Source organism: Stegodyphus dumicola, chromosome 1 (assembly GCF_044657685.1).
Source record: "Stegodyphus dumicola isolate Sdum_Otavi_A_Nest chromosome 1, ASM4465768v1".
NCBI classification, from domain to species: domain Eukaryota; kingdom Metazoa; phylum Arthropoda; class Arachnida; order Araneae; family Eresidae; genus Stegodyphus; species Stegodyphus dumicola.
In genome coordinates, this window is record NC_140768.1 from 172084878 (window position 1) to 172103693 (window position 18816).

The window sequence follows — 18816 nt, forward strand, 5'->3', positions numbered from 1 at the left end:
TTCCCAGTGAATGTGTGGTTTAATCTGATACAATGACAACTGAGCTGTTCACGTAACAAAAACGTAATTCGATATTTTACATGTTTACCATACAAAAATATATAAGGATTACTTCCAGTGGCAAAATCCTTAATCTGATATAGAAATGGTGACGAATTTAGAACTGGAAAACCCATTTTTATTTCATTGGATATGTTTATCATATCTGGGTTTACAAAGATAAGTGAATTATATCGGATAAATATTATTTGATGTAAGAAAGATTAAATTTTTAGAAGCATTCCCAATAACTTCTCAAGAATTTCTTCTGTGATCCTGATAAACAGCGTATCTAAATGAAGTGATTTTGATATATCAGCTATTCTTTCGACATGACTCCGTACGAACCGCCCATCGTGATGATTTTCTCTCAAAAGGTTTGTGGGTCTGGGTTTGAACCTGACATTGTTGCAAGACAAACATTATGCTTACTTGTTACAAAGCAATATCCTTCCTGTACTGGAAGAACGGCCAAGTATAACACACGGTGAAACTCGTGCAAGAAATAATATACTATAGTGCTTCTGGCAACTTTCCGAAAGAATAAGCCACCAGTTTCAGCATAAACGGATATTCGTATCTTTAAAAATCCGACTTCATGCTACTTTTGATTACAGAACAACCTGAAGGCAAGCGTTATTCAGAGATCACCCTAGATCCCAGCCAATGTTAAGAGACTCTATCCAACTGCATGTATCAATGACTTCCATTATACTTGTGTTTTGCGCTGTAATACAACGATATAACTCATCTTCACGCATTGCTCGAAAATGATGACAGCCCCAGTGAATATTAATATAATAAGGAATTTGTGTTATATTGTAAATCAAGTGCCGTTTGTTGGATATGATTGTTACTTTGGTGGACCTATTTAACATTATTATAATGATAAAATTGATATTATATTGAAATTAAAGAGGCATCTGAAGATGATAATTATAGTTAGATAATAAGCAAACTTCTATACAAGCTATGCCAAGATAAGGAAAGTAAAACCTCTCAGAAATATGAATGTTCAAAAGTTTTCTTACTTCTGGATCAATTTGTATATCATAAAAGTAATCATAACTTAAAATTATAATCTTGCAATTAACTTGGAACCAACTATTTTTAGACGCATATGCGACCTAATTTCACATGTATATACGATCTTATTTGACACAGATTTATTATATATATATATATATATTTGTGTGTGTGTGTATAAGATAAAAAATATGAAAGCAAACTTCTAAATTTATTGGCTATAACCTATTTTATTTTTTATTTAATTTGGGGAATTCCTCTCTCTGCCTTAAAAATAGCGAAATAAGTCTAAACTGCCTCAATCAAATTAATCATGCGATCTTACGTAAAACTTAATGCAGATATCTCTTGCCCAACCAAAGTAATTCTAAACCAAAGCTCCGAACTGAAACTTCTCGATTGCCTCTCTTCTTCCTCTGAGGTACACATCACTGTTCTCTTTTGCTTGTACTTTCACCTTGACAAGACGCTTTGCTGCAATCATCTATGTGCTGCTATGTTCGCTTCTATCGCAATAGTATTGTTACGAAATGTCCAGGTTTGGTAGGATAGCTTCCCCGCAAAGCAATTTTTTGGATTGCCATAAAATAGCGAGGGAAGGCAGGGTTGCCACATTTGGCGAGTAATCGCTCATTTGGCGACAAAATTGGCGATATGCTATGGACGGATGGAGAACCTTCTGGAACGAATTCTTACCGTTTTCGCCCAGAATATTCTCAAACGCAAGGCAAAAGCTATATAAACCCTGCTGGCCCACAGTGTGTGTGCCTCGTCTAGCGAGCTGATAATCAGTCATTGTGCGAGTGCGAAATAGTTAGTCTCGAGTTAGTCAGCCCATACGGAGTCGATCGAGTTGACAGAAATGCAGCGAGTGCCGAGTGGGTCGTCGAAGGAGTCTCTTAGTGTATCGCGGTTAGCGCATCGTCAAGAGAGTGTGTTAAGTTCCGGGAACGACTGAACTGAAGAGTCGGGAGCTGTGTTCTGTGTGTCGTCGAGTGCATCTTGAGTTGTAGCGTGGAGAGTCTCGAGAGTACGTGGAGTTCCGAGAACGACCGAGCAGAGTCGGGAGCTGTACTCTGGTGCTTTGCAGTGAAGCTGTCTCCAACGTTATTACCTGACAGTGTGAAGGCTGTGTCGCTGATTGTTCCAGCGTGTTTATAGTAGATCTTCGACGACTGTAAAAGTGTTTTGGAGCTGTCCTGATTGATATTGCTACATAAAGTGTGTTTCGATACTTCATGAAGTGCTGTCGTTGTTATTCACTCCAAATCTACACGAACCCCGTACGAACGGGAACGAAGAAAATAACGTAACAAATGGTGTCAGAAAAAAAATAAAACGTAGGAGTATCAAAATTTTTCTGGAAATATGCACGATCGGAGTGCCAACTGAATTGTGGCCACAAAGGAGAATTTAAATAAATCTAGAATTTAATGTGGCTCGACTGCTTCTTCAAAATGGATGGACGTTCTAATCATTAAATATCTTCGCAATCAGCCTTTCTACGCATCTAAATCTCACTGTTGTTACATCAATGCTTCTCTGAAAATGTGCTATCATTCCTCATCCTTAAAATAATACTAATCTTCCGGATCAACTTGTATATTATAAAAAGAATCATAACTTAAAACCATAATCATAAAACCAACTTGATAAATACCAATACATATACATCCTTAAAATATATTCAAATATTATAAAATCCATCGTCAAAGATTTTGGAAATTTATTCAAAAATAGTTATGAAAAAATTTGGTACTTTTCAATTAACTGGAATTGTCGTAATTTTTAATTTGCCAAATTTCATAATGTATCGTTTTCTTTCACAACGTTTTACGAAGATTATTATTTTAACACTTACGTTGACTATAATATTATTCTAAAAACTGTGAAATAATTTTATATACTCCATACGAGATTCAAACTTAATTTTTGTTATTTCATCTAATAGTCTCGCATGACAAGATTCACTTTTCTTGCAATCTTGGTAATTAAAATTATACACCATATGTATTCAAATAATTTTTAATTAAATAAAACCTAAAATAAAGCTTTCGAATCTAAACCTATTTGCTTTCATTCAGGCTCCAATATTCAATCTCAAGTTATAATATTCTGACAATATCTATCAAAAGAAACACATCCATTTGAACAAAATCGTGAAAGACTATTGAAAGAAACCATTTATTCTACAATGAAGAGAGAATTGAATTATTGCAGATAAAGCTCACAATCATTTAAAAGTAGTTACAGTTTTTTTTCCTTTTTGATGAAATTAATTACAGTACTAAGAGAGGTTCTAGTTACAATATCTCCATAAAGAGAGATTACTTTTCATTGATCTGTTTTCGAATAACATTAAAAAACTTGTAATTGGAGCCTAAAATTTCATTTATGCTAATTTTTTTTTTAAACTTTTTTGCTCTAATTATTAAACTGAAGGAATTTAAAATCTTTTTCTCTTTGCACGCTTAGATGAGTATATTACATTTTGCCTTCTCCAAAAGAATAATACTCATTTTTCTCCATTTAAATAATTACTTGTCGTATAAAAATATGCTTTCATTTAGCGTTTAAATTTAAAATGTTTGCATTAGGGATTCACATTCGGCAGTTTTTCTTTATTATATTGATCCTTGATTAGCTTGCAGCAGGTTTAAAATTGCTTTCGCTTTGGCATATAATTTTGTTTTGTTTGAATAAGAGGAATTATTTGGAGTCATTCTTTTAAATACTCATTTTCTTATCAGCTTTTGAAGAGGGAAGCAGCTTTGTGCAAATTTTTGCTGAAATTCAGGAACGTAGTTTTGATTCGAAATCATTAAAACCAGCTTAGAGCGAACGAGATAAACAACTAAAAAGAAACTGGAGGATAATTACATTAGAAGTATTCATTTCCTGAAATAATGATATACAATATTTGAACGAAATATTTAAAGAAGATTTTCTGTTATTCATCAAATGAGTAGCATAATGCTCCATTTTAAGATTATTTGCATCCAATTTAATACTGATAAGTAGCTCAATTCAAATCCAAGAGTTTTATTTAACCCAAATTAAATTAATTTTTATTGTATCAATCAAATAATGTTCATCAACTGAAATTGTAGATAAATCAAGAAAATGCGGTACATTGTTAAAGCTGATGCCTTATCTTTCAGTTATCATTCGTTACTGAATTATAATAAGCGAATTTTAGTTGTGAACATAAATTAAATGACCAACGATTTTTAGCAATAAAAATAATACAGAATAAATTCCTTTAATTTTTTTTTTGCAAAATTTTGAACAGAAATATGATATCTTTAAACACTAAAACATTCATTAACTTATGAACTTATAAAGTACTTTTATGGAATCTTTGTAATACAGTTAGGTTAACTAAACAATTGTAAGGAGAAGTGCATTAGAGGTTCAACAAAGTAAATCTGAAGGAGGCAGAGGAAAAATTTCGAGTAATGAAAAATCGAACTTTTAGATTGTTATTTAAGTAACATATTGCTATTTAAGTAACATAAACCCTACAACAAGTTGTAGGGTTTATGTTACTTAGCAGAGTTATCTTATTACTTCCTCTTTTACGATTTTTAACTCCTACCAGTATGAAAATTAGTTAAAATATATAAATGCAAACTTTTTGAGTTTGAAAACGCTTTTAGCTGCTAGAACGGACCAGTTACTAGCTACACTTACCTGCTACTGATTTGATTTATCAGCTTTAGCTTCGCTAGCCGCGTCCGCTTCCTTAATATTCAGGATCGAGCTAAAGCTCATTTAGACGCGTGTCACTTACTTTAATTTCATTGACACAGTTATTCTATGTTTCCCGCAAGAGCGGCTATTTGGTTTCTGTTATTGTATAATTTGCGTATTCATTAGGCTGATGCGCTAATAAAGAGGTTTATTTTAAACTTTCATCTGAGTTGCTATTTACTGTAGAAAGTAGACGGGACTGTAAGTGGTCTGTCTGCATTTACTATTCTGAGATTTCACATTTAAAGTTGCGTAGAACCGTACAAATACAACTGTAAAATTTCAAATTTCACATTTCGATTCTTAAGCCAAAATTCTAAAATATCTCAAGTTAGTTAATCATATTTATCTTGGAATAACAACTAATAATATCGAAATGAAGAAGACACATTAATCTAAGAAAGAATTTTCAGCAATAGTCTACATTTATAAAAGCTGAGAACCAAGAATAACAATATCAGCATGTACGTATCAAGAATAATAATATCAGAATAAAATACTAGTTGTAAAAAAGCAACGACAAACGTATAAATTTATAACGATTAGCTATTATACTAGTTAAAAAGTTACAGATATCCCATTAGCATAAAATTTAGATTTTCAATTGATAGTGAATAAAAAAGTTACATACAATAAGAAAAATTAAAATAGAAATTTAAAAAATGCATTCTTTGAAGGAAAATGGAGTAAGAAAGAAGGACTGAAATCAGAACAACTGATACAGATATAGATATGAAACGCATATAAATATGAAAACATTCTTACTTAAATTACAGTTTTAAAGTTCTGCATCATCTTTCAATTTAATCTTAAGTCTTTATAAGATTCTATAGATAGACAACAGCTAGTTGCTCTAGTCAACTTGATCAATAAAATCATAATAATATGTTTATTTTATTGTAACTGTAAGAACGTACATATCGGTTTTGAGCCATAATCAGAATAGCTTCAGAACTTAAAAAATAAACATATTTAATTAAGTTTTAAATAAAAATCAATAATTTGATTACTTAAAAAGGAAAAAAATACAGCAATTTTCATGATAGTAATTTAAAAATATTCTTAAATAAGACTGCTTTAATAACATAATTAAAAAATGGTTTTTAAGTATAAACTGATGGAATTCTGCATTTACCTATAACGTATCACAAAATACCCTGTTTAAGACGCAATACTCGATTAGATTCATTATTTAAAACAAGCAAAAAAAAAAAAAAAAAAAAAAAAAAAAAAAAAAAAAAACGAAGCTTCCGTGTAAGTAGAGAAAGGAATAACTACTAGTATGAGAATTAATTATTTTGACATCTAAATTACTATAAAAATAATGACTTATAAAAATTCTTCTCTCTTTTAAACGTTTTGCTGCAGAATTACAATTTTTAACTATTCCTCTTACAGAAGTAATACCTATTCTGAAAGCATCACATATGTGATTGAATTATGACTGCGTGTTCTTTAACTTTACAGAAACAATGCTTTACAAAATGGTATACTTAGAACAAAAATCATGCAAAACTTTAACAGGAGATTTAAAAAAGAATAAAGCATATAAAACGTAGGCAAAACTTTCATGCATTTTAACAGCATCTAAGGATATATTTTGTTCTTGAAGTTCATAAGTTGGCCAAGAATATTAAAGAAAAATCTATCGGTGTTATGTAAAGCAGAGACGCATTTTGTATGTAAGACAACACGTTTAAGAAGTATTTTGAAGCAGAGAGCCTCATTAAATGTTTTTTAAATAATCTTTGTAAATAATTTTGGAGCTAGAACAACTTTGCAACTAATACAAGATAATAAAGTCAAAATTTTATAATGCGTTTTTAATATATTTTTCGATTATTTAAATTAAAAAAATAAAATACAGCGCAACTGAACAAGAATATTACAGACGCTCTTGGGAAGCAACACGTTTACCAGTTTTCATATTTGCATGTATGAAGTCAGTTTGTGCCTCGTTTTATCAGTGTAATGTGCATTATCAGACTAGTCATGTTCAGTAATAATAACAATGCTAATTTTTCCATGGGTTGCAGGAAAATATAGTATTCCCTGCAAGCGACCCATGAATTTCCTGTTAGACACCATATACAGAATGAATGCACAGTTTTTCAAGCAGAACTTCTGTGTATTTTTATCTTGCCGTCAAATGGTTCAAGAATAATGGGACAGCATCCTCAAGGTACACAGCACACACAAACATACACACACACAAAAAGAAAAAGAAAAAAGAAAAAAAGAAAAAAAAAAAAAAAGGGACACTTCTATATCTCCCGTTTTACTGGGCCGATTGACAAAATTCAAATTGCGTTTTTCATGTTTCGAAAGCGCGACATAGCATATATATTAGATATATATATAGCACTGCTCTAACATAGGCATTTTGACAAAAATCGAACTTTTTCTGAAATAACATAATTTTTTTTCCATATTTCGATTCTCAACTCAAATTATTCCCAGATATTAAATTTTGTAAAATTTCGCGCGAAATTTACGGAGAAACTCAAAACTTTATCTTGGCTAAATGTTTTTCAGTTTGGCCAAGAATAATTCACTTGGCGAACTTCTTAATATATGGCAACCAATTTTCCTTTCCCTTCCATTATGGTGCAGCGGAAAAAAAGGTACCTCGTTTCCTATCTTTTTACATTGTGCATCAACGGAAAAAAAGTCACATCGTTCTAACTTTCAAATAATTTTAGCAAAGTGTTTAACACACATCTGATGTTTTATCTCTTTCAACAAATATGCCAAATTTCAAAACGCGCCAATGTATAAATTTACGTATATCTTCGGAAATTTTGAATAAAAACTTTAAGTTTTTACAGGTATGCTGAGAAATATGTCTACTTTAAGATGATGGTAAAACGTTTACAGCTTATAATTCCAATTGGTTTAGAAAAAATTGTAAAATTTATTTAAAAATACAAATTTTAAAAATAAATGATAAAAAACGGGTGAATTTAATTTGGAATGAACCTGAATTTCGAAATGTGAAAGGAAGAATCAAATAAGCTTAATAAAAAAAGAGAATTAGTTAATCAATATATACCAAAATAAATTAACACTGAGGAGCTAAAAGTTTTAACGATATTTTTTTAAAAACTACTTGTGCGATTTCTACAAAACTTGGTTGTTTGGCGTAATTTGAGTCCTAGAATTGAAATATTTAAAAAAATTGGTATGTTATTTCAGAAAAAGTCCGATTTTGTGTCAAAACACCGATATTAGAACACTGATATATATAAATCTAATACATACCCTAAATCGCACTTTCGAGGCATGAAAAACACAAGTTGAATTTCGTCAATTGGCCCAGTAGAACCGGAGATATAGAACTGTCGCATTTTTTTTAGCACAGTGTACCTTACTTGTTCCGATTCTCTTTCTTTGCTTCACCTTTTGAACAGTATTACCAGCTGCGACAAATTACTTATCGAAACCCTATTAACTGTCAATTCGCTTAAAAATACATACAAGAACTGATATCCGCTTTGCTCATGTGTGTGCTCACCATGGTTTCTATGGAAATGAAAGAGCTGATTTCTTAGCTAAAGATGCCTTAAATTTACCCATCGATATCAACATTAGTATTCCAAAGAGCTATTGGAAGTCCTTTCATTATAAGAAACTTTTAGCGAAGTTGAATGAGGAATATATTTCATCTTGTAATGCTGAGGTCACCAAAAAGTTCTTTCCTTCTGTTTACCATAGACTGCATTCCGAGTCTTTCCTCTCTATTAATTTTAAAGTTTCCGGTTTTTATCTGGTTACGGTAAATTTGCAAGTTACCTGTTTCGTTTTAATCTAAGATCAAGTGGTGAATGTGCAGAGACATTAGGTATTTTTTTGGCAGCAGGAAGCAGGCAAGATGAAAAATGAGCAACGCCTTCACCGGGAATCGAACCACGGACCTCTGGAATACGCGCCCAGTGTACAGACCACTACACTCCAAAGGCCCGCTAAGAAGTCGGGAGAAAATACCTTATAAATGTTCCAAAATAGTACCTCAGGATCTGGAACATTTGATTTTCTCATGCCCTACATTTGATTGCCCTAGATTATGCTTCCACAACGATTTAAAAATGTTCGGTGTGACTTGGCGAGTGAACTAATCTGTTTTCTTGAAGTCCATACTGCTGTTCTCTTCTTTTGTTCGTTTTACTTATGCATGCAACTTTTAATGTTTTAGTTAGTGGAAGGGGAGTCTGTATGTTTTCAAATAATAAAAAAAAACCTGTTAGTCACTACTTTTGTACAATATGAACAAAAATGAAAGAAACAATTTTTGATACCTAGTAATTTCTAAAAGGTGAAGAAAATATAGTTCAGTTGAGTGAAAGATTTTCTTAACCTTTTAAACTGCCGCTATTTCAGTATCACCGTTTCTAAGTGTATTAAAAGTATTTAGAAGACTCGCTACATCCAACGTATGAACTCCACGAACAAAAATTACAATTATACAATAAGAAAGTAAACGAAACAAAACAATAAAATGAAGTGTATTTTATAGTAAAATCAAGAAGAAACTGAAGTTACGCTACAAACAGTAAACAAACCTTTATTCACAAAACTCACAGTAAAGTGGCAAATATATGTCAGAAAATAAAAAAAAAAATGAAACTAACCTCTTTCCGGGATTCATAATCAAGTGGTCCCGCAACATATATAGCCCCTGTTTCGTTTTTTACGGCAAAAGCACCACCTATATTACCTTGAGTGATTTCATACCGGATACGTGACGCTGGAAAGAGCAAAAAATTCTCACTTATATATGTGAACATCAAATTAATTATATACTTTTCATTGGGGAATATCATAGAAAAGGTATAGTAATACACCAAGCAATATCAATATAGCTTCAAAGCAAGTAGTATTCTTTAATCTGCCTTGCAGAAAAGTTACTATGAATTCAAGAAGCATCCAACTAGCAATATATCGCATTAATTGAGTTTTAATACGCATTTGTTTCATATAAGAGATCATATCGTATGCATAGGCATACGCTATTTTGGGTGGGATCTTATGTAATACTTAAAAAAGAGTTTTTTTACCAGCTCCTGTTAGAACGTATTTTTAACTTCACGAATTAGATGTATTATTAAAAAAATACGTATGCTTTAAATTATAGGACGTTTATTGCTCTTAAGTTTCTCAGCGAATTAATAGTTTCAGATTAATTAAAATCCGACTTAATCAATAAATAAGTGACTAAATTTGAAACACAAAGAATTTATGTTTCACCAAACGGCAGTATTCTGAGAACTAGTTGTTTGCAAGATTACATGAAAATAAATTAAAAGATCTTGTATTTCTTGCACTGACAACATTTATCTAATTACCTGGAGATAAATGCTATGTAAAGTAATGTAATGACATTTTGGGCAGCCAAACATTTGGAAAAAACTCCATCAAAGAGGTTTCAAATTTTATCGTCAACGTCACAAGCTCTAGCGTTGGGATTCTCAGCCAGTGGTACGCGTACCACTGGGGTACCACGCAAGAGAAAAATAGGTGGTACGCAAAGCGAAACAAAGTAATTTTAACTTCGAACTCTAACTGAAGATTTCAAAAATAATACGCTTGTTAACTTTTGACTGAACCGAAAAAAAAAAAAATTTAAAGGCATTTCAAATAAAACTATTAAATTTTTGTTGTCTTTTTGCACAAACTATTTATGTGATATTTTCTTCCATGTTATTTTCGAAAAATAAATGCCAAACAAAATTAAAAGTGGATCCTAATTTACGGTTAAAACTAAGTTAAATAAGACCAAACAAAAAGAAACTGATCTAAACAGGCCCAAAGTTCACACTAAAGTTTAGAATTAAAAGTGTTATAACTTATATTTTGCTAATGAAAATGGCAACCAATTTTTAACCTAATATATTTTTATGTGTGCATATTTTATACAAATATCCAACAGCTTGTGCAAATGGCAAAATATATAATTTTTAATATTTCTTGTGAGAAATTAAAAAATAATCATTGTAAAATGTAGTGGTGGTACTAAAGTTTTTCAGTTTTTGTTCAGATGGTACGCGTTAGTCAAAAGGTTCAGAACCGCTGCTCTAGAGGCATAGATCCCTAGATTAGGAACTTAGTAATCCATACTTGACTTATGTACTTACGTACTTACGTACTGGACTAGTACGCAGATCTCTTGATTAGGGACTTTATATATGTGAAATGTATACGATCAAATGATAAAATTAGCTATGTAATGAAAAAGTGAATATGATCCTAGAATGTAAAGAATAAGATAATGTAAACCAAGGTAAACAATGGTTAAGAGGTGTAACATCAAAATTGATAATGTCAAGTGCAAAATTTTTATTGAATGGAATCACATCTGTAGAGGTATTTTAGGCAGAGTAACTATACATGAGTACTTCAGAGAATAATACAAATTTAGGAATGTAAAGTATGTGTATCATGAAATGTGAAAGTGCAGTGCTTTTTCAAGTAACGTGAAATGTTGGTGTGAAATGTGCGTATAGCGCAAACGAAAGCTCAACTGTGTCCAGCAGAAAGTGATTTCATTTGTTCAGTGATGGGACAACTTTTTTCTTCGGCCGGAGGGAATGTTGAGAATGGAAATTTCTCTCAGCACGCAGTTCATCAGCATGGACACTATCGTAACATTAATTGGAATCGCAGAACTACACGTGCATATAAACACCCGCTAAACAGGTTTTTTTACCTGTCTCTGCTGACTACGGCTCGCACGAATATGCGGGGCTGCGTCCCTTGCATATCTCACACGCATGGAATGATGTCTTTTTTGATGGAAAAGAAGCATGAGAATTGCACAAATTATCCAAAAAGATTGTGTTGAAAATTAATCCAGCTATGAAACAATTATGCTAAAATTTAACCCGTCTGGAAATAACTTGTTAATGTGTGTTTCGCATCAACAAATTGCTGCTATTGTCATCGGCTCGTCGCCTCGTGGTCTTTACCTTGTGCTGACCAGAAGAATTGAGTTGTACTATGCATGGTCTAATTAACTGCACTAGGCAAACAAATTTAAAAAAAAGTGTTTTAAATCTTCTTATCATACTGATGAATCAAAGTAAAGGCATGCAATTTTGTAATTGAATCTGATACAAATGTAGCTTGTAATAATGCCATGAAAGACTTATTAATCCATACTTGATTTACGTACTGTATGTCCAGTACTTACGTGCTGGACTAGTACACAGATCCCTAGATTAGGGAGTTAATAATAAATACATGTCTTATGTACTTTAGGTTATACACTTTTTTCTATATGAAGCAAAATGCCTCTTATTGCTATCTACACTTAGTGAAATGGATCAACCCTGAAACCACATGTTATAAAATACATCATCCTATTTATTCCACCAAGAGTTCTTTCAAATTACGTGTCAGCAGTTAACGAAATGGGAAAAGATTCAATTCACTATGCAGTGTTTTGGCTGAAAATGGAACCGTTCCAAGCACGACTGGGTAGCCGATAAAATATTATGATAGAGAGCATATCGACCGCGAAGAAAGGTAAAACTGCGGGGATCAGAATAATAACAAAATAAAAGAAATCAAAATAAAAGACTAACTCGAGACAAAAGAAATTTCCGAAATCAATTCTGCACTTAAGAGCTCGGAATTCTTGATACTGTTTGACATTCCCTCTCAGAGGTATATGCGTTGTGTTTTAAAGTTGGCCTCATGAAGGTCTCGGAAAAGAAATCGAAGCAGTATTTGCTTTCACGTTTCAATATTTCAAATGGAATCGTGAAAGTTTATACTAGCAATTTTTTATTTAATAGAAAGAATGTGAAATGGTCCAGAACGAAAGAACGAAACTTATTCTCGTCTACAGAAATTTAAAGAATATATGCACTTTTTCCCCCTTGAATTTTTCATAAGGCTTAAAATTTGCAGGGATTTCAAGAGATACCAATGCAAGAGCAAGCTAAAAATTTTAACATTTAAAAAATAATTTATATTTCATGTAATTTCTGCTGTTTTGAGAGGAATTTCACCAGCAAATTTATTCTCATCATTATACAGAGGATTCGGAAATGTGAATACACACTTTTAACACTGATCCTAAGCATCGTGTTATTGTTGGTGGAATACACAATTTTTCAACGTTTCCCAGTTTGAAATATAAAATTTTTCCACACGATATAAGACATTTTATTAAAACAACACCAATTCTGTAAGAAAGCGTTTACGAAAATATAAAGTCTTATTTTTTGTGGAGGAATGAATAATTTAATTAGTAAACTGTCTGTTACATTTTAATAAGCTTGTACGGTATATTTTAATTTTATAATAATTATTTTAATTTTAAAGTGCTTTTCTATCAATTCTTGTTTCCACTTACAACTCTCTACCAGAAACAGGTTTTAGAATCGCGTTGAATGCAAATGAGTTAGGAGCAGTATTTAAGGAAGGTTCAATTTACTTCGTAAGAGAGAGCTAGGAATTCTGAGTAGCGTTTGTTTGCCTTCAGGCTAAGTCTCTCTTGAAGATTAGCTCGGTCGTATATTACGTGTCTTTTGATATTCGCCAGCTAGTTTAAATTAAGGGCTAAGTACGGTAGGTAACTGTTAGCTTCGGCTAAGTCTCTCTTCTTTAATTATAGTTTAGTTCTTATTTCTTATTTTGAGTTCAAGCCCGAGTGGAGGCTTTGTTGTAAGCCTGAGAAAGGTGCCAACTGTTCATCTTATTTTGAGTGAAATAAAGGGTAGTTAACCCTTCTTGAGTCCACGACTTTAGGTATTTGAACTCAGCGATAAGTCGCTTAACTGTTCTCTAGTTTCCTCTACATTTACTTTAGACAAAGAGAGGAACACCACAAGTTAAATATAAAAAATTCTGTACTTTTATGCGCAAGTTTCGTGAAGATATTCAGAATTTACTGACTTAGATCACTTTTCTATTCCAGCTCTCCAGGGAAATGTTTCAGCCAAGCATACAGAACAATTACAAAACAAGAGCTGTTCATTTTTGGAATTAATTGTTATGCATTGGATATAATGCTCTTGTTATTAAACTTGTAGCTAATCTCATAAATATATTACATATGAACATGATTAATTATCAATCTCTGAGGATTTTATACGTATTTCTTTTCAGCATTGTGGTGTAGCGGCCAAAACCGCTACACAAAGCACGGGCTGTAATACAGGGTTGAAATGAACTTCAAACTCAAGTTTTAACATGAATTTTAACAAGGTAAGAAACCTTAACAATTGCATATCTTGACAATATGGGACTTGGATATCTTGAATCCCGAAATTTCAGAATTTTGTTACAGGAAAAATGCTCTATCGCATTATACACGAGGAATGATCGTTCTAGCGGGCAAACATGCCCATAGCTTCAAACAGGAAAGTTCTTTTTCTTCTCAGGAAACCACCTTATATATCTCACTTTGTTTACTTGCGCTGAACTTCCAAGGGGGAGTGAGTCTTTCACTCATACATAACAAAGTGTCCAACTCCTGACCCTGATGAAAAGACTTCTTTTACTTTTTTGTCCACTGGAGTGACCTTCGAGTTTCAATCAGAATCGTTACCAAAGGCACAGGATTTCACCACTGATATGAAGCTATTGCACTCTGATATCACTCACCCTCGACAAAGAAACTTTTATGCAACCTTGTCACAGCATTATTTCCAGGCTACATTTTTGTTTGCTGTTCTATATCAACTTAATGATATAGAATAGAAAAAATTAATTAATGAAAATTCAGACAAATTATGTGGAGAAAAATTAATGGTTAGGAAAAAAGTGCGCAAAATATGGATTGAACTCCCTCTAAAAACAACTTATTAACTGAACCAAAAAACTTAATAATTACTTAACAAAGATCAAGAATAATATCACATTTAATAACACCATACTATAATATACTGTGTGAAAGTAAATTTATTTTTGAATTCTTGTACTTCAGAATAAGCATATTTTACTAGTTTTTTAACGTTTAGTGTGTTACCTTTATTTATTAAATATCATGTTTTTCGCACTTAAACCATAAAATTCAATTCAATAGCAATATTACAAAATATTTAAAAGAACATATCTTCAGAACTTTCGATACACAGTCTCGCGTACTAGATATTAAATACCCCGCTTATACAGTGTAACAATTGCTCACTTTGAAATCGTTGAGTTTGTTAATCAAGAAGTTTTTAGTGTTTGGCAAAATATGAAATAGATAATAAAAAAATTCCAAATTTGGACTTCCAGATGCCCGTTATTCAAAATTTGATGTCTATAGGTATCGTTATTTTTTCACAGTGCGAGAAACATACATAAATTCATGCAGATTCTTCGTTATTTAATTTCTTTAAATATAATGCAGGGCTCTAACATTTGGTGGCAACAGTTTGAAAAGTGAACCGACGCAAAATGCCAAAACGAAATTAATAGCCCTTTTCGGCAAATTACCCCTTTGCGCTAATAAATGTGATGATATGAAGTAAATAAATAAATTGATATATATATTTCATGTTTCATATTTAGTTGTTAAACAATAAGATACTTTGCATTTAAAAATTATTTAAAATATTTTTCTTCATTCCAGGCCTATTCGTATTTAATGCAGTAGTAAATTGTAATAACTGCAGCTCACTGTATAGTTTCTTTTGTATCTATAGTCTAGAATTGTTAGAATAAAATATTAGCAATAACTTAGTGTTGTCAAAAAGCAATGCCTTTGTTGTATTTTTAAAACAATTAAAAAGATTTAACAGATTATACTAGAAGGCCCCAATGAAATTACATAAACTATTAAATTCATTACATAATTTCCTTTTTCTTAATTATTTTAAGCGGCTGTATGCGAAAGAGGAATATTTTTTAATGTGAAACCTAATTTTCCGAACAAATCGATTATATGAGTCACATTTATTTCGTATGATCTAGATTCTAGTGATCTCTAGATTTTAGATAAAGAGGGGATTCAATTTAAATGATTAAAAATTTTAAAATAATGTTCTATTCCTTTTTGATACACTCTCCCATACCTTTTGAAATACAAGGAAATTTTTCCACATGATTTTGATAAACATTCTACTCTCAGTTAACTTTATATATTAGTACATATATTTTCACATTAAGCTTGTCCATGAAAAATTTCGAAGCATCAAAATATTTTAAAATTTAATTGTTACTCAAATACATTTCAATGATTAAGCAAATACAGACCATCGTCATCTGCAAGTTCTAGCTATCTACTAATTATGAGAATACGGACTCAGAAGGTCCGGCGTGAAAATTACCTGGAAGGTCGTAGTGTGGAATTGTCTGAAAGTGTCCAATGCGGAGATTCTCTGAAAGATTTTGAAGAGAAATGAGGGAAATTCTTTTATAATGAATCATTCTTATATTGAAATTAGGAGCTTTTTATCACCCATCCATTTGTAAATATTTTCAGGAGTTAGCTTTACTAAGTACCCATACTTGAAACTATGAACTATTTGCAGTCTTTATTATTCACGTCGTTGCTGTTGACTTTTTGAACACGAATCGATATCTATATATAAATAAAATATACACTTTGATTTATTGATATTCATGAGAATAGAAATTTTCAAAAGCTTGCATAGTTATGGAAACTTTTCAAAGAGTAATCAAATTTCCATTGCATATAGCTTAATATTTGTGCATTCGAAATATCAAGCAGTAAACTATTATGTTAAAATGTTTTTTCTGTACTTATATAATAATCAATTCTCTTTTGCTATCGTGGCCGTAAGATTTTTTTCATATTGTCCGGCACTACTGAAGAAAAATTAAGGTATTCTTGATGCAGAAAATTTAAACAAAAGCAACGACGATAAAAAGAACTTTGCTATAATTAATAGCTAAGAACTAAGACATGTCAAAATTTTAAAAGATAACAGGATAAAAAATACATTAGTAAGAGTTTCTTTTAACGAGATTAAAACTATATTCAATGCAACTTTAAAGCGAAGTAAATTCCTTGTTAGAAAATCTTCAAGATTTTAAATAAAAGGAAGTTTGTGTGGAATTTTTTACTCTTTACTGCTGAGTGAACATTGTTGGCAAAATATAAAAATAGCAGATTAGGATGTGTAATGCCTTAAACTCGGAAAAAATCAATTAAAAGTCACGAGTTGCTCTTTAAATATTCATTCTCACGAAGTTACAAAACAAGGAGATGAATACAACAGAGTAATATATTTTTCACGCATTTTTATCAAAAATGTAATTACGCAAACAACATACTATCTTTAAGATTCAGCGAGTTCGAAAATTGTTGAATTTCCTTTTTTTTAAAGATTTTATACTTTTTCTTGAGAAAGTAAGTTTTAGCTTTGCAAAAATGGCATAATTATTTAATTTTTTTAGTGATTCTTCAATAAAGTGAATAGAATTCAGAAGTCTGAATTCGGGGCCTTACGTTCATTGCTTCAATAACTGATCAGATACGATTACAGACTTTTACAATGCTAAAAGTAGCACTAGAACAGGATGGGCTGAACTACTGAGTCTCATAAAAGCAAGAAATTGCAAAATAGTCATTGGCGGTTGTGAAGGTTCTTTTTCAAAGATCGCTGGAAGACAATCTTTAACAGAAGCCTTAAATACGTATTTTATTACTATTGTTACGAAATGTACAGGCGCGGTAATATGGCTTCCCCGCAAAGCAGTTTTAGGGTTGAATAAAATTGCAAGGGAAGGCAAGTTTGCCATATTTGGCGAGAAATAGCTCATTTGGCGACAAAATTGGCGATGTGGCATGGACAAATTCTTACCGGTTTAGCCCAGAATGTTCTCGAACATAAGCCGAAAGCTATATAAACCCTGCTGGTCCGCAGTCAATATCGTTTGTGTGCCTCGTCTAGCGAGCTGATAGTCAGTCATTGAGCGAGTGTCTCGAAGTCTAGCGTCGAGTGGGTCGTCGAGTGCACCGAAAGAGTCTCGTAGTGTATCGCGGTTAGTGCATCGTCGAGAGAGCGTGTTGAACTCCGGGAACGACTGAACCGAAGATTTGGGAGCTATGCTTTGTGTGTCGTCGAGTGCATCGGAGTTGCAGCGTGGAGAGTCTCGAGAGTACGCGGAGTTCCGAGAACGACCAAGCAGAGTCGCGAGCTGTACTCTAGTGCTTTGCCGTGAAGCTGTCTCCACCGTGATAACCTGGAGGCTGTGCCGCTGATCGTGTCAGTGTGTTTATAGTAGCTCATCGACGACTGTAAAAGCGTGTTTTGGAGCTGTCCTGACAATACTGGCCAATAAAGTGTGTTTCGATACTTCATCAAGTAGTATTGTCATTATTCACTCCAAATCCACACCACGAACCCCGTATGAACGTGAAGGAAGAAAATAACGTAACAGCTGGTGTCAGAAGAAGTGAAAAACGTAACCCTATATATACAAAATTCAATGCGAAAATAAATGTTGGTACTACTGTACAAGAAATTTTGAAAGGAAAAATAAGATTTTACTTGCTTGAAAGTTTGTGATTTCTTTTATTATTATCTAAAATTTTTATGGCTTAATTATTATGTTTCCTAATATTTACTGAAATGAGCTTTTTGTGATAAACTAAGAAAAAAAATTAAAAAATGTTTTTGTGTGAGAAAAGTGCTAAATTTTAATATGCCTAACAAATTATTCTGTAAATTACTCTAAAATTCAAAATGTTTCAAAAGCTCATTTCATTATAATCAGTTAGGTATATTTTAATTACACAAAAAAATTTTAAGCGTGTGTCTGCAGCAGAGTTTGAGAAAAGGCACATCGAAAATGGCCAATTTAATTTGTCGGCACAGGGGTTTCCAACACCCCTTAATAAAACGCCCCTTTAAACGTAATTTAAAATCTGAAACCTTTCAGATTTTTTTTTTTTTTTTTTTTTGAAAATTTTTTGTTTTGTTTTGTTTTCTAGCGAAAACTTTTAACACTATCCCAATAACTAAAATGCAGAAAGGATGTAATTTATCATGAAAAGAAAGTAAAGTAAATTAAATCGTTCGATGCAAAATTAGACAA

At 32.0% G+C, this 18816-nt stretch overlaps 1 protein-coding gene across 6 annotated transcripts in view; it reads right to left on the reverse strand.

The window, feature by feature from the left end:
* The window catches only part of LOC118184756 (neural-cadherin-like), a 639735-nt gene that overhangs the window by 171794 nt on the left and 449125 nt on the right, over nt 1-18816 (reverse strand). For all 6 annotated transcript variants that reach the window (XM_085823079.1, XM_085823083.1, XM_085823080.1 and 3 more), the window contains exon 3: nt 9447-9562. In XM_085823079.1, the coding sequence (XP_085679205.1) occupies nt 9447-9562 (116 nt within the window). The remainder of the gene's footprint in view (nt 1-9446; nt 9563-18816) is intronic.